At 38.9% G+C, this 15,867-nt stretch overlaps 1 protein-coding gene across 2 annotated transcripts; it reads right to left on the reverse strand.

Annotated features, from left to right (window-relative positions):
• NOCT (nocturnin) lies at window positions 1–15,454 on the reverse strand. Of its 2 annotated transcripts, XM_081959247.1 has the most exons (4): window positions 15,330–15,454; window positions 14,611–14,724; window positions 4,134–4,403; window positions 1–1,332 (listed from the first exon to the last, which is right to left on the reverse strand). In XM_081959247.1, the coding sequence occupies exons 3-4, from the start codon at window positions 4,393–4,395 to the stop codon at window positions 482–484; spliced, it is 1,113 nt and encodes a 370-aa protein (XP_081815373.1). In that variant the 5' UTR covers window positions 4,396–4,403; window positions 14,611–14,724; window positions 15,330–15,454; the 3' UTR covers window positions 1–481. The 2 variants fall into 2 exon arrangements, with proteins under 2 accessions (XP_081815373.1, XP_081815372.1); XM_081959246.1 differs by lacking the exon at window positions 15,330–15,454 and having other exon boundaries at window positions 14,611–15,131.
• Between the last annotated feature and the right edge of the window lie 413 nt (window positions 15,455–15,867).

Here is a 15,867-nt window from a genome sequence, read left to right on the forward strand (position 1 = left end):
TTCGAGATTTAACACTAAATTTATTCAAGTAGAAGGCACAATTCAAGACAACCTCAGAAAAAAATTAACTGAGGCTTATATTAAACTTTATGCTGAACAAAATTTGGTCATATGGTCCAATATGGGAGGGACGAACCCTGGGCATTGGTCTAACTGACTCTCGACAGACAGGACAATGCTGTTACATGCAGTGCAACTTTACAATGCAAGATCTTAAATATAGGAAGAAAAAACATCTTGTTACGATTAGAGCTGAATAACAGCAGTACTTTTCTTCAGAAAAGAAAAAGAGCATAAGCAGTTAGCCAGACATACTGTATTTTTTGTCATAGCACGGAGATAATAAGAAAAAAACATCAAGGCTATAAGAGTAGATTATTAATTCTCCATTCATAAATACTTCTCTCATCCCACCCCCAGAAGTCTGTGGTAAAAGTCTGTGCCTGCACAAACACAGTGCATTAATACATTCTCCACCCCTCTATATTTCACTTAATCTTAAAAACTTCTCTGGATTTTCATTAAAGGTGAAATCACATACTAAAGATAGATGGTCTGAAGGGTAATTGAAAGATGGCAGCCTATTGGGTCCAATTTGCTCCTCAGTTAAAAGGCTGAGGGCAGCATCTACTTTTAAGGTCTGTTGTGAATACCAGATATAATCAAGTGTATGCCTGCATTCTCCAGAAGGACGGATCTTCCATGTGGTGTATGGAGGCTCTGTTAGTCCATTTGTACTCAGCAGTTTGTAAGCACTGTTTAGGTTCAGACTAGATTCAGAGAATTGCTTATACACTTCTTCTGTAGGCTCAGCATTGAAATCACCACAGACTATAAGAGGGATTTCCGCGTCCTGGGTGATCTGTTTTAGATTTTCAAGAAGATCGGCACCTTGAGCAGATCGTAGCCTCTCCCAGCCATTGCGAGCTTTCAAGTGGGTGACAGCTACACAGAACAATTTCCCAGTCTCGTTACATTTCAGGATCTGAACTATAGCCACTTGATTGGTCTTGAACGTCGTGGCTGTCAACCTGATGTTGGTACTACTAATTAGCGTAAACCTGTCCTTAAGGAAGAACAAAGCACAGCCATCTGGGCCATTGTTACATTCCACATCTAAACATGGAGAACATGGTTTAGGAAGAAAAGCACATTGGTAGCCCAGCCGACTGAGTAATGGCTGAAAAGTATCAAAATAGTGATCCACTTCTTGTAGACAGAGGATATCTGGCTGGTAAGCAAGGATCTCTTCTAGAATGAGGCACTTCCTTTCTTCCCATCTCAGGGCTTCCATGGGGCATTGGATAAAGTTGTCCTTGCCTTCCCCAAGAGCTGGAATAAAGAAAATATATTAGTTAAGAAAACTTCCTCTAGGAAACATTTTACTTCCCATAAAACATGTAAAAACAAAACCATATTTTTGGAGTATAAGACGCACCAAGGTTTTGAAGAGGAAAAAAGTTTTTGCATTCTGCAAACCTCCCAAAAATGGCCCGTTTTTTTTTCCAAAAAAAGGGCATGAATAGCCTTTAGGAGGCTTGTGCTCCTAGGGCCGGGGGGGGGGGGATGAGCAAAAAATGGCCCATTTTTGTCAAAGAAAGGGCATGGATAACCTTTAGGCGGCTTATAGAATGCTCCTGGGGGCTGCGGGGGCAAAATTGAGCAAAAAAAGGCCAGTTTTTTGCTCATTTCTGCCCTCCCCAGCCCCGAGGAGCACTCTGAAAGCCTCTTAAAAGCTATGCACAGCCATTTTGGTGAAGGGCGTGGAGTTTCGGGAGCATGCTGAAAAAAATGCTGTATTCAGTGTATAAGATGCACCCAGATTTTCAGCCACTTTTTTGAGGGAAAAGGGTGCGTCTTATACTCCGAAAAATACAGTAGTCCAATCCCTACTCTTAAGTGGAACTTTGTAGAAAACTGAAACTATTGGTATATTTTTAGTCATCTAGTACTAGAGAACTACATGGCAAAATTAATCTTCCTTGCTCAAACTTATTCATGAGTGACATACTTCAACTATAGTTTTGTTCAGAATCTAGTTAAACATCATTTTTGCAATTCCAATTTTACTTTGATTAGTAAATCAAAGCCTAAAGATAATTCTTCCCTATTTATGCACCATTTTTATTTAAATATTGTAAACTACATTTGTATATTTCTAATCCATGGGATTGAAATGTGTATGCTGACCCCAGAGTAAAAGTACTACATTACAATGATCATTTTGCGAATAAAAGTTACTTGATTTATACCGCCAAACATAAACCATTAAAAAGGTGGGCTAAGTTTGATGGTACATTTCACATTATCCAAGGAAAAATTCAAGGTGACAACTCCACTGGATTTCATATCAACAAAAAGTTTAAAAAACAGCAATTTAGTTCACACATAAGGAATAATCTAAGGTGAAAATATATATGAGTCAGAATATGTGGTGGAATCTACAACTAGAGTGGATGGGGGTGAAGTTAAGAGACTGACTAGCTGGGAATCCTTGCAGAGGAAGAAGTGAAGGAGACTCAATCTCCTATCCCTTAAAATCCCTGGAGCCTTTATCTGATTGTTTTCAAGAGAGTGAAGTCTGGTGAGATTGTTGTAAACAGGCAAGTAACAACTATTCTGATCAGCTCATAGTGTTGTTCTGGTTCTTAGCACCTCATTTATATTATTGGCTATTTTAAAGTCAGGATGTCTGTTAGTGGTGGGTTCCGGATCCCGTTGCAACAGATATGCTGCGATGGGGCTGGGCATCCACCAGATGCGCACCCACCGCCTGCGACGCTCTAGCTCCTCGGAGCATCGCGCAGGCGCCGTATGCTGTGTGCGCATGCACAAATGGCCCAGTAGGGTCAAATACAACTAAGGAACACGGGTGGGCGGGTGGGCCCTCCGAAGCACCGTACCGGAATGGTGCCTGCTGCTCCCAGCAGGCACCGGTATGCCCGTACTTGGGCGTACCCCCTGAAACCCACCACTAGTGTCTGTCCACATTTTACATTCTACTTTTTAGAATAATGTTTTAATGATTTTTTTTTAAGTTGGGTTAATACATTTCGTATTTGGATAATATTTATATATTCTAGGTTTATTATTTCTGTGAGTTATCAATATTTTAAATCTTTGCTCTGAGTAATGATCCTACTACTTTGTTAGGGATATGATAACAGAAATAATAATAAAATTATTACTTGTCTGATCTTAAAAAAATAAATATTGAAAAGTTTACATATGTTTGTACCCAAAAAATAATGAAAGGGGTCTTAGGTAGCAAACTTAATTGTATCTCATCCATTATTATGTGTTTTTTGATTGAAAATTCTGACAATTATAGGCTAACTAAACTATCTAGGACCCATTGGGTCATACTGAGAGAAAGGCAGTGCTGATGTACCCCACCCCCTCTTGATATGTGGCATAATTGGCTGATAATATTTTTTTCATCTTCAATGACAAGGTATCATGATCACCTTAGAAAAATATCTACAGTGTATTACATGACAATGGATTCGCTGCACTGACCAGAACTTTGAAAATAAAATTGGTTTGAACTTCAATAAAAATTCCACCTGCACAGGTATAATGGGTTCTGAATTTTTAATGCATTTTTAAGTTAATAGATTTGAGTTAAGGTAAAGATAAAGGTTTCCCTCACATATATATGCTAGTTGTTTCAGACTCTAGGAGGCAGTGCTCATCTCCATTTCAAAACCGAAGAGCTAGCGCTGTCCGAAGACATCTCCGTGGTCATGTGGTTGGCATAACTAAATGCTGAAGGCACACTGAACGTTGTTACCTTCCCACCAAAGTGGTCCCTATTTTTTCTACTTGAATTTTTCATTGCTTTTGAACTGCTAGGTTGGCAGAAGCTGGGACAAGTAACAGAAGCTCACTCCGTTACATGGCGCTAGGGATTCGAACTGCCAAACTTTCTGATTAACAAGCTTGGTGTCTTAGCCACTGAACCACCGCATCCTTTAGAGGTACCTTGATTAAAAAAATGTTTCAGTACCCCAAATCTGCTAACTTAAAGAATGCATAAAAAGATCTGCCAACTGAATGAAAGCATAAGCACAAAGCCGACTAGACTTTTCATTTTACAAGGCTCAGACACAGTTTCTCAATTAAGATTGTACCTTGTGCAAGTATATTCCATTGCATAACCCTAATGGGCTGATGATTTCTGACAAAGCTGGTCCTCAAATCCACAAAATCCCTTTGGAGCCGGGCTGGACGGTTCTGAAGAACAATCTGGCATTCTTCAAGTAGATCTTTGGGATCTATAGGATCCAGAAATTCAGGATCTGTTTGTTCCAAGTAGTCCTGGTGCTTAGTAATGACACTGCTACTCAAAGTCTTAGCCAGTGCACTATAGAGCCTACTTGTACTGTTGCCCATGGAATACCCTGAAAAAGAGAGAGAGAAGAACTTCAGTACAGCAATTCCAATTTCTAATCTGTTAATTTCTCTCAGATCAAAACTTACGGTGCTCGTAAGGCTCCAGATATAATGAACTTCCATTTTCAAAATTTGCAGCCAATGTGAAGAGGTATGCTATGTAACATAAGCAAGCACAACTGATAGCATATTTTTCAATATGTTAACAACGCAATATGCATTTCCCTTCTTAAATTCTGCAAATCTAAGTTCCTCTTTTTATACTGTCCCCTTAAGATATTTCACTTAGTCATTGTTATGATCTCTATAAACCAAGTTTTGAGCTCTTAGAATCAACCTATGTTATGGCACCTAGCCAACTGCAGCTTTTTCCAGTTGCCTATTCAGGCTCTTTCATTTATTGGACTGATATTTGAAGGTGACCTATCACATTCCAAATATTTTTTACCAAGTTATATAGCACAACCAGTTACACCAATGGTGGCAGCTATTACATCTGAGACAGTAATCAGTGGATATGCTTCTTATTAAACAACACAGCCTACAAAATTTCTGTCATGCCACATCGCGGAACACAGAACTTTATGTCTTCCAAATTGCATAAGAAAGGCAAATCACTTTACAAGAAAGCCAAATCATATATATTCTGCTTTATTAACCAGCAAATACATGTTGCAATCACAAATCAATCTAAAGCTCATTCACTACTTCTTCTTATTTTCATAAATTAAGAATCAAAAAAATGTTCCTATAATGTACTGTAAATAAATTCTTGGGTTTACAAAGTTTTTTTCCTATCACATCAGCAATATTCTGCAAAAACAACAACAATAAAACAAAAACAAAAAACAAACCCCAAATCAGGAGATCTGAGTTTCATAAATTTTAAATTAGAGAGCAAGCTAAAATAAACTAATCAAATTTAAAATGGAAAGAACTGCAGTACAAAATTGTGCACGGTTCTCTGGTTTTTCAATAGCTCCCCCCCCCCTTGCAAATACTAAGCACCTCATAATCCCAAAGATCTTACATGATAATTTAAATTATCTTTATAATATATAATCAAGTGCCTTCCTACCCCTGCTAATCTAAACCCCATCATCTTATGCATTGCATATGAACCAAAAAGTTACCCTGCACTTTAAAAAGAAACTATTCATGATTTCCAGTGTCAAAAGATAAACTTTCCTCCACATGTCTATACTGTAATAATAGAAAAGCCTATATTAATCTTTTCAAGGCTGCAAAATAAGGATTTCCACTACTTTTAAAATAGGGAATTAAGCTTTTAACAGTTTACTGTCTTCCTGCTTCCTCGGACTGCTCTTAGCAATTCTGTTTTAATTCAACAACTATTTATAATTCACAAAGCAGGAAAAGTTAAAGAGATCAGCCTTACAGACCTGTAGAGTTACCCAAGTTGCATTTTGATGAAAAGTGGGCTTTCTAATAACGAAAAGGCAAAATTTTAGAAAGCTGCTAGTTATATTAAGCAATAATTACCTGAGAAATTAGATATATCAACACAAGCGGTAAACAACTCAAATGGAGAATGGCACACTGAATTGCCAGCCTCCAAAGTCATGTGTGAGCTTTTCCTATGCCACCGGTACACAAGAGACATCTAGTGGTGTTTCATGTAACTTTTCCCATTGAAACAAGGTTTTTTTTTTTTTTTTTTACAAAATCCACTATCACCATTACCTCAAATAAAAACTGAATTTATGCCTGCTTTTTCTGATGCCTCATCATTTGTTGCTCTTTTATTGCAACTTGACTAAACTGCTTGGAACCAGCTGTTTCCCTCAACTTGAGACTAGGGTTCATATTTACCTAAGTGTTTTTTAGCCTTGGCAACTGTAAGATAGGTGGACTTCAACTCCCAGAATTCTCCAGCCAGCATTTGCACTAAAGCGATTCTCTCGGTGCTTTCCTCCACCTTGGTATTTCAGCGTCATAAAAATTGACGAGGTGAAGTAAAGTGCTCACTGCTTTTTGAATGCTGTGTCTTTTTCTTTTTCAATGGAAGATACAAATCTAATCACACCAAGGCATGATTTTCATCATCATGATTTACTAGATAAAACACGTTGATTAACAAAAGTCCCTGTTTTAAAAATCACAAGGACTGGATTGAAGACAAAAATCATAATAGCACAAAGTGGGAACCTAATCATTGGCTGAACTTTGTATTATCCTTTCGTCACAAAAATCCCATCAGTTAGCTTGTTCTTGGTCTAATAATACCAGCAAAATATTCTTGACTTGTGTGATTTTCAGGCAAATTCCTTAATAAGCCCATTTATACGGTCAGTATCCATTGTGCTGTTTCACATTTGGTTCAGTGAATAAGTATGAATCTTTTTTTTTTTACCAGTGTTCTCGCAATTAATTCTGATATTTTCCATGACTTGGCTGAGATGACATATTAGAGAACATTGAAAGTGAGTCATGAACAGCAACACACCCAGAAGAGGAATGTGTGCTTTGAAGCATGTCCTCAGGGGACGACATCCATTTCAAAAATACGAAATGTTTTTAATTGGACTAGGAACAAAGGGAATTGCTTAAACACTGTTATTTCTTTCTCTCTTTCAACGTTCTTAATATCCTATCATGACAAGTTATATTAAAAATAATGAAACCCCTGGAGCAATCCAGTTTTCGATTATAAATCTCACATTGAAGGACGGGTGACCTACAAAATTGATTGGTTTTATTCTGAAAAAAAAAATTGAAAAGTTCTAAAAGGTTTCCTAGATTTAAGACTCCTCTAAGACATGATTATAGCTGTATGCGGCTTTGATTTTGTTTAAAGGCATTGCAATCAAAACCACCCTTCAAATTGTATCTTCATTCTAATTGTGAAACAATCATATATATTTATTGTGTTGAATCAATTTGCTGGATTCAATGGACTTGTGCTTTATATCAGCAGTGATGAATCACCAATTCAACTCAAATTAGCCTTTAAATCAAGTCACGCATTTAAATCAAATTGATTCTGAATTAAATCACAAATTTGAATTGGATCTCAGTTTATTTGTGCACTTCTGTTCATCACAATTATGCTTTCCGAATTAAACTAAATATACTTTTTTGGATTAACATAAACCTATAAATGTATGTAATTTCATCATACAATATATAAAACAATTTCCTAACTTGTTCCTCGGAGCCATTTTTAGTAGAGCAGTAGAGAAATGCCAATAGTAAGTAAGTGAACATACAGCTCAAGGAGTATACATTGTACAACAACTTTATTAAAACATTTAGTGTTTTCCCAGAGAAAGTTCTATCTGTTGTAAATTATTTCAAAAGCTACAAAAGCTTTGTTGGTCAAAATTCATACTGGTGCAAAAACTTTATGACATTTTCTGGTCCTGAAACAATTCTACCATTATACTTCATCGCACAGACCCTTCAAAGAATGGTTAAGTCATTTAACATGCATTTTTCATAAATATGAGCAAGAACTCTCTCCCTTCCCTTGCAATTGATAGTTGCATATGATATATATAACTAGAATAGAAATCTTCCCAGGTTTACCTGCATTATTTAATATTATGCAGGTGTGTTGGGTGCACCTTGAAAGCCTTATTCAACATATGCCTGCAATTGTTATTTTTAAAACAAATCTTAGCTAGAAAAGATGCTTCATAGCTATTTTAACCTGCAATTAAGCTGATCTTCTCCCATTCCTTTGTGAATAATCTGGACAGATTTAGGCATTTTGGTAGCAACAGTACTATCAGAAATAGAAATTTCTTCAAATTACTAATCTACATAATTGTGAAGCTGTCCTGTGTCTTCTCCCAACCCATTTTACAATTTTAGACAGCAATCTATTATTACCATGCCAAGCCTACTTTGCTAAATTATTTGGAGATGCTGCAATATTCTAAGTATTTGTAATGCCAATTTAACAGAGAGGATGATTCTGTCTACTTCTTGTTCGATAAAGCAGATCATAGACATCAGCAGAATGACATCAATTCTTAAATTCCTACAGCTGCATTGCAACAGTATGCAGTAGCAAAATCTTAACGTGGAACTCAGCTCCTACTCTAAAAATATGCACATTTTCTGATCGACCAGACAGCAGCAAACATCTAACAAACTAAAATATCTAGAATTCTTGAAATTCTAGATATTTTACCCTTGTAACCTAACAGCCTATACCTTAAGATGTAATTTGTCAGTAGTTTGCACTTCATTTTTTTTTATATTGAGTTGTAAATCTTCAACAAAAGTTTAAAATATGCAGAGCTTAGGAGATAATGGTGTGAAAGTCCAACTAGCTGCTTCTGTCTAACCTTGATGCAGCTGAATATTGCTGCTTCCAGCAGAATAAGTAGGTTGCTTAATTGTGCCTATCTAAGTTACAGCAAGTTACTCAATAGTGCTTATGCAATGTACTGGATTGTTCAACCCAGACAATTAATATCCAGCCAGACTCTGCCAGCAATCACTAGGCCCTTCTACACAGGGCAACTCTAGCAATTTGTATTCAGAACATAAGCTCAATGAACCTTGCTTTGGATTAGAATGTTACCAATCAATAATTGGGTGGTGATTGTAACATGCTGATGTAACAGATGTAAGTTCTAATAAATATTTGCAAGATCCCATGTGTGCTATCATTTATACATTTTTATAAAGATTTGTACAAATGCTATTGAATATGTTTTTTACATTCAGATTATTGCTGGTAGTTTTGCAGATTGTCAAAACAGCTTCTATAACCAATACCTGTGTTTATATAATATTAAAAAAATGAACAATGATTTACAATAACTAATGTATTCAATTTCCTAAGTCAATGTCACATCCTAGAATAAAGGATGCAAATATGTCTGGTGGATCCAAGGACAACTATTTCGTATCAACATGAAGCCACTAGGTAAAGTGATGTGCCAATTTGGCGTGTGGTGTGGTATCATCAGTAATCTATGCCCTTCGTAATTTCTTGCATTGACTATTGTCATGCGCTCTGTACAGGGATGCCCTTGAAAACTAGTTAGAAGCTGCAATTGATTTTTAAAAAATGGCACAACCTGCCTATTAATAGACAAAAGCTGCCAGTGTTACATAATGCTTGTGCGATGGCTTTCAATAAGCTTCTGCATATAATTCAAAATCCTCATTTTAACCCAGGGAATGCTCCCTGGCTTGGTGCTTACTATAGATATCTGTAGGACTGCCTTCTGCAGATAGAACCAATCCATCTGCTCCGTTGCTTCAAATGGGAATCTCAAGAATATCCTCCCCCCCTCCTACTTCCTGAGATAAAGGACAAGTGTATTGTTTAGAGCAGGGGTCTCCAACCTTGGCAACTTTAAGACTTGTGGACTTCAACTCCCAGAGAGTTGAAGTCCACAAGTCTTAAAGTTGCCAAGGTTGGAGACCCCTGGTTTAGAGGGCAACTTAATTCTGGATATTTAAATGGAGCCCTCTTTTAGTTTTCCAGAAGGAGTATAGAGTGAGTTCTTTCATAGAATATTTATCAGTTGAAAAATATTGGGAATTGCTTATTAGAAGTTGGGGTTATTTTTTGTGGAAGATGTGTGCCTCTGATATTATGTTTTTACGGTTCCTGAGCAAAAATCAGTTAAGTCTACAGCACTTTTATATATATTTTGCATCAAGAAAACAAAGACATACCTAAAATACAGAAAATGTACCATTTTATATGTAAACTTCATGTGCTAAGATAACAGGATACCTTGTTCTGCATAATGTTCAAATGTTGGCTTATTTTGTCTGCCCTACAGTATTGAACAATGGAAAACTCATCTCAAAACATTAAATTAGAACTTTTCTAGATGATATCCTGAATCACCATATTTAAAAAGCTGCTAAAAGGTCAGGCTATTTATCCATCTAGTCCAGTACTGACTGAAGTTAATTTCTAGGATTCGGACAGAATTGAGTATTTTGTATTTGATCTTTGCTAAACTGGAGATGCCAAGGATTGGAATCTTTTCTCTGATAAGCACGGATTTTGTTAGTTATTCTGGGCAAGATTTTTAACAATGGTCATGTGACCAGGTGGGAGTGGCCTGCCGGCCATGTGACTGGGTGAGCGTGGCCAACTGGTAAAATTCATTTAACAACGCTCTTGCTTAGCAACCAAAATGTTGGCTCAGAAACTCTGGCATTTGAAGCACGCAAGTCTTAAAGCTGTCAAGTTACAAGATCCTTGCACCCCTAATACTTTAGAAAAAAAAACCCGGGGGTGTTCAAATTTGACAGCTTTAAGACTTGTGGGCTTCACCCCCCAGAATTCCTCCTCCAGTCATGTTGACTCAGGAACTCTGGCATTGAAGTGTGAAAGTCTTAAAGCTGTCAAGTTACAAGACCCTTGCACCCCTAACCCTTTAAAAAAAAACCAGAGGTGTTCAAACTTGACAGCTTTAAGACTTGTGGATTTCAACTCCCAGAATTCCTCCTCCAGTCATGTTGGCTCAGGAACTCTGGCATTGAAGTGTGCAAGTCTTAAAGCTGTCAAGTTACAAGACCCTTGCACCCCTAACCTTTTAGAAAAAAACCCAGGGGTGTTCAAACTTGACAGCTTTAAGACTTGTGGGTTTCAACTCCCAGAATTCCTCCTCTCACTCTTCATCTTGATGATATGCGGATGGGCGAGGGGAGGGAGCTGGAACCAGTTCTAAACGGCACTGTAAATTTGTGGAACCTCTTCTATAGAAGAGGTTAGAACTGGCAGGAACCCACCCCTGGCTTCTTCCCTTTTAGGAAAGAAGACAAATTCCTGAATAAAATTTGTTATCTTGCCATTTGATATGGGTGGAAAGACAGTAACCAAAGATTATGCACATTATAATGTTAAACCAGAGTCTGTGGCCTCAAGGATTCCTTTTGGCAGAGAAAGATCTTAAGTCAGTTTGTTTCCTCATCCTGCTCACTGTCACTTTCTTTCAATTTTCCCATCCCCAAAAGTTGCTTGATCCTGACCTTTCATGATTTCACATGTTACTGGAAAGACTGGAAAGAAAGAGAACACTCTAGACAAGGTAATCTTTTGTCTAAATTGACCACTTGACCAAAGTTTATAAAGATACATTATATGCAGATAATTGCCCAAGGTTAACCTCAATCATGTTAAAAAGAACTAAAGATCTTTTTGTTTGGATAAGACTTTACTGAATTGGGCAATAAAGAGAAAGAGAGAGATCTTCAGTATTCATATAACAACAATCCTGAAAGAGCTGAAGTAGTGCTCTTACTTCTGAGTAGACATTACCCTGAAAAAAATAAGTTCACACCCCCCACCCCCGCAGGCTTAGGGTTTGTCAGGTTGTTTGCAATTTCTTAGGTATACAACAGTTTCAAAATAGAGACTGTGGTTTGAACAGCCAAATATTTTTAAAGTATTAAAACAATCCCTTTTGAATGTGAAACACTTGTTCCAAATCTGAAACAACTACTTTAATGCCTAGATGGATAGCTAAATATTAAATAAGTGATTGGAGAGTTATTATATTAATTATAATTGTAACATGAAATCAAAATTAGTTTTTATCCTTGTCCCAACTACTATTTGGAGGGTGATTCACAACACCCATATATGTTGGCTTGGGCCCTCAACCAGGAATAAGAGATATGTATATAAATTAGTCTAGCAGTATAGAAATAAGTAAGTAGTCTTGCTTCTGATAATCTATACCCTTGAATTATCCTAGAATGCAAAAATTCTTGGGCAGAATATAAGTCCAATAAATCCCGGAAAATGCTAGGCTGGGCAGAATATAAGACCAATAAATCTGGAAGATGCTAGGCTGGGCAAGACTGAGCTGGACAAACAAGTCAGAAGCTGATAACAGCTGGCAGTGAATTCTGTATGTGCAATTTCAACTGTGTTATCAGGTTTACATTAAGTTCCTGAAGCAGAAAAAACTAATGAGCTAGATAAACTAATGCTGCCTAATCTCTTATACAGATTGCAATCGAACTACATGAAACAGCAAGAAATGCAGACAAGGTTTAAAAGGATTCTCACTGGACTTTATAGAGTAACCACAGAACATAGTAATGCCATTTTTAAAGAAAAGGTCATATAATTGCTATTTTATGTATTGTACTAAAGCATGTGCAAGCCCTAATCATTGTTTGCTAAGCATATTATAATTGGTTCGATAAACATATTACACTGAGCCATTAATCATGGTTTATAATAGTTGGATTAATATGATATCTTACATAAAAGCTAAATAAACCATATTATGACTGCACAATCCACGAATCCATCTTTTTGTGATTTAGTGGCTTTTAAGGTAAGTCAAATTGCTCTGCTTAAAAACAGGAGTCATTATTTTTATAAGAAGGCTGTAATTTGTCAGCTGACAAACTACAACAAACAGGGAAACATAATTTATCAATATATATGTAGATAAAACACAGTTTTATCTAAATCCTTGCTTAGTTGGGGCACACAAGGGAGCCTGTAACTTTACCTATTTACCTCCCTCAGGTTAGACATGCATCACATAGCTGCATAATGTGAAAATGAAATATAATGAATCACTTCACTAATAAGCATTTTCATACCAAAAATCACACAGAAGAGTAATACATACTATGCTATGGCCTTGCCCATTTATGCCTCATATAATACCTACTAGGTCAGGGGTGTCCAAACTTGGCAACTTTAAGACTTGTGGACTTCAACTCCCCGAATTCCCCAGCCAGAATTCCTCTGCTGGCTGGGGAATTCGGGGAGTTGAAGTCCACAAGTCTTAAAGTTGCCAAGTTTGGACACCCCTGTACTAGGTAGTTAAAAGAAACTTTAGCATAATTGACAAGGCTATTACGTATAAAATTTTAAATCCCAGGAACAGTTCATAGAAAGAATTTAGAAAGTCAAATCTTTTTTTTTAAAGGAAAAAAAAACACTTGAAGGAACAAATGATTCTGGATACCTAACGCACGTCATTCATTGACTTTTTTTTATTTGTCTTTCCTAGCTGGGCAAAGCAGCTTTTAATTACACTAAGCAACCAATCTAGATAACTCATGGCTCTCAATTTTTATTGGGACCAGATGGCTCATTTCTACGGGTAGCCTTCAATTTTCTGCTGCTAAGTGAAACATTTGTTAAGTGACTTTTGCTCTATTTTAGGACCTTTCTTGCCCAGCTTTTAAGTGAATCACTGCAATTGTTAAATTACTAATATGGTTGTTAAGTGAACTGGATTTGCCCTCTGACTTTGCTTGTCAGGTTACAAAATGCATTCACATGGCCCCAGGACATTGTAACTGTCATAAATATGAGTCAGTTGCCAAGAATCTGAATTTTGATTACAACACCATGGGGATGCTGCAGTGGTTATAAGTGTAAAAAAACGGTCATAAATCACTTTTTTTCAATGATGTAACTTTGAATGATCTCTAAATGAACTGCTATAAGTTGAGGACTACCTGTACATCCATTTTCAACCAGCCACTTTGGATCCAGCGCAGGGGCATCTGGCAGCCAGAAGCAAAGAAGGCAATTCCCAGATCAAAGCAATCATCCCAAATACCAGTGTAATGGCAAGATGTCAGAAAACCGTCTTCCCATCACAATTTAGGATTACAGGCAATCCTCGATTTACAACCACAATTGCGCCCAAAATTTATGTGGCTGAGACATTTGTTAAGTGAGCTTTGCTCCATTTAATGACCTTTCTTGCCACAGCTGCTAAGTGAATCCCTGGCAGTTGTTAAGTTAGTAACTCAGCTGTTAAGTGAATCTGGTTTTCCTATTGACTTTGCTTGTCAGAAGGTTGCATCACATGACCCCGGGATGCTGCAAATCGTCATAAATACGAGTCAGTGGCCAAGCGTCTCAATTTTGATCACCTGGCGGTTAGGATGCTGCAACCGTTGTAATTGTGAAAAAACCCTCCTGAGTCACTTTTTTTCAGGGCCCTTGTATCTTTGAACGTCCACTGTTGTAAACCGAGGACTGCCTGCCACCCTTTCTACCTAGCCTCCGATGCCACCCATAAAACGGACACCACCACCTTTCAAGGCTGCTGTGAGGATTAGGGAGAAAGCAGGGAAGCGCCTCGCCCAACCCTTGCGACTTCCTTCTTGCTTTCTCGGGGTGAGAGGGGGGGGGGGAAGAAAGAGGGGGGCATAGAATTAAGACCCTCGAACCACAACGTTCCATCCATGGAATCTTCATCCCCGAAGGTTCTAAAACTCACTCACCAGCCTGGGAATTGGCAGCTGTCGAACTGCCTGGGGCCGGGCAATTGCAGCGCGGAACTCCGGCGGTAGCTGAGGACGAGGCGAGGAGGGCAGAGGGCGAGAGGGCTCTCCTCACTGGAGCCGGCGAGCGGAGCAGCATCGTCGAGGAAGAGGCAGAAGAAGGAGTGCAGCAGAGGTTAGACAGGGCGGAACACAAGGACCTCAGAGAGCTTTGATACATAATAACGCTACGGCACGCGAGACGGAGCTCTTGGAAGAAAAAAAAAGCACACCCCAATTTAAATGAAAAAGCTCCGCACCGGGAGCGGTCTAAAGCTAAAGCTAACCTGCTGCTCTCTATGCCAAAGACCGACTTCTTCCTGCTTTTCAGAGCCCGCAGGAGGGGCGCGGATTGGAAAAGGGGCTCCGGTGGCAGAAAGATGCCAGCCTAAGGAGAAGCCCACGGAAAACGCCGCCTAATAGCCGGGAACAGGAACACGAGCACCAGTAGTACAGTACAACTCCCCCCCCTCCCACCCTCTTGCCGGTATTGACGCAAGCGCAGCTTCCAACACTATAAGGGGGGGAAGGGGGGGAGAAGGAACCGAAGCGTTTCTCCCCCGTCTCCCTCAAGTCGACGAACGGCGCTCCCGCGGACGGAAAACGCGGAGCGAGGCTAAGAAGGGCAACTTCCACGCGAGGAGACAAACAGAGAAGGAAACCTTGGGTTAAACGGCCACCCTGCGTGTTTCTTCCTCCCCTCTATCGGAAAATGGTTCGTTCTAATCTTGGCACCGGAGTCCCCGAAAAAAGGGCTGCGGGTGACGTCACACGGAACGTTGACTCGTCGGGTGGGGGTGGGAGCGGGGGTGTTGGCCGGAACCTCCCCCTATTTTCGCGCTCGTGGGAAGGAGAGGGGGCGTTGTCTCCCGGCTGATCGAGGTCACGCGGCGTTTGGCTTTGCCCTTTCATCCCATTCATTTTGTGGAGGAAGCAGTTCTGGGTGGAACAAGCTGGCGAAAGCTTTCGATTTCCTCTTCGCGGTGTTGAGAAGAGCGCTTGGAATGAGAGCTGAAGTCCTCCATATCTTACTAATATGTCCAACTTAAAAAAATAATCATCATCATACCGCTACTGTGGAAAGAAACAGTGGATTTCTTTGTACCTTTGTTATTTTTAAAATCCGGGGATCTCAAGATAAATCCCAGAATCTCCAACCCTTTGGCATTTAAGGATGCAGTCCCGACACATTAGGAGGCCAGCAATTGGGGATGACTA

This window comes from Natrix helvetica, assembly GCF_964273705.1.
Source record: "Natrix helvetica genome assembly, chromosome: 7".
NCBI lineage: Eukaryota > Metazoa > Chordata > Lepidosauria > Squamata > Natricidae > Natrix > Natrix helvetica.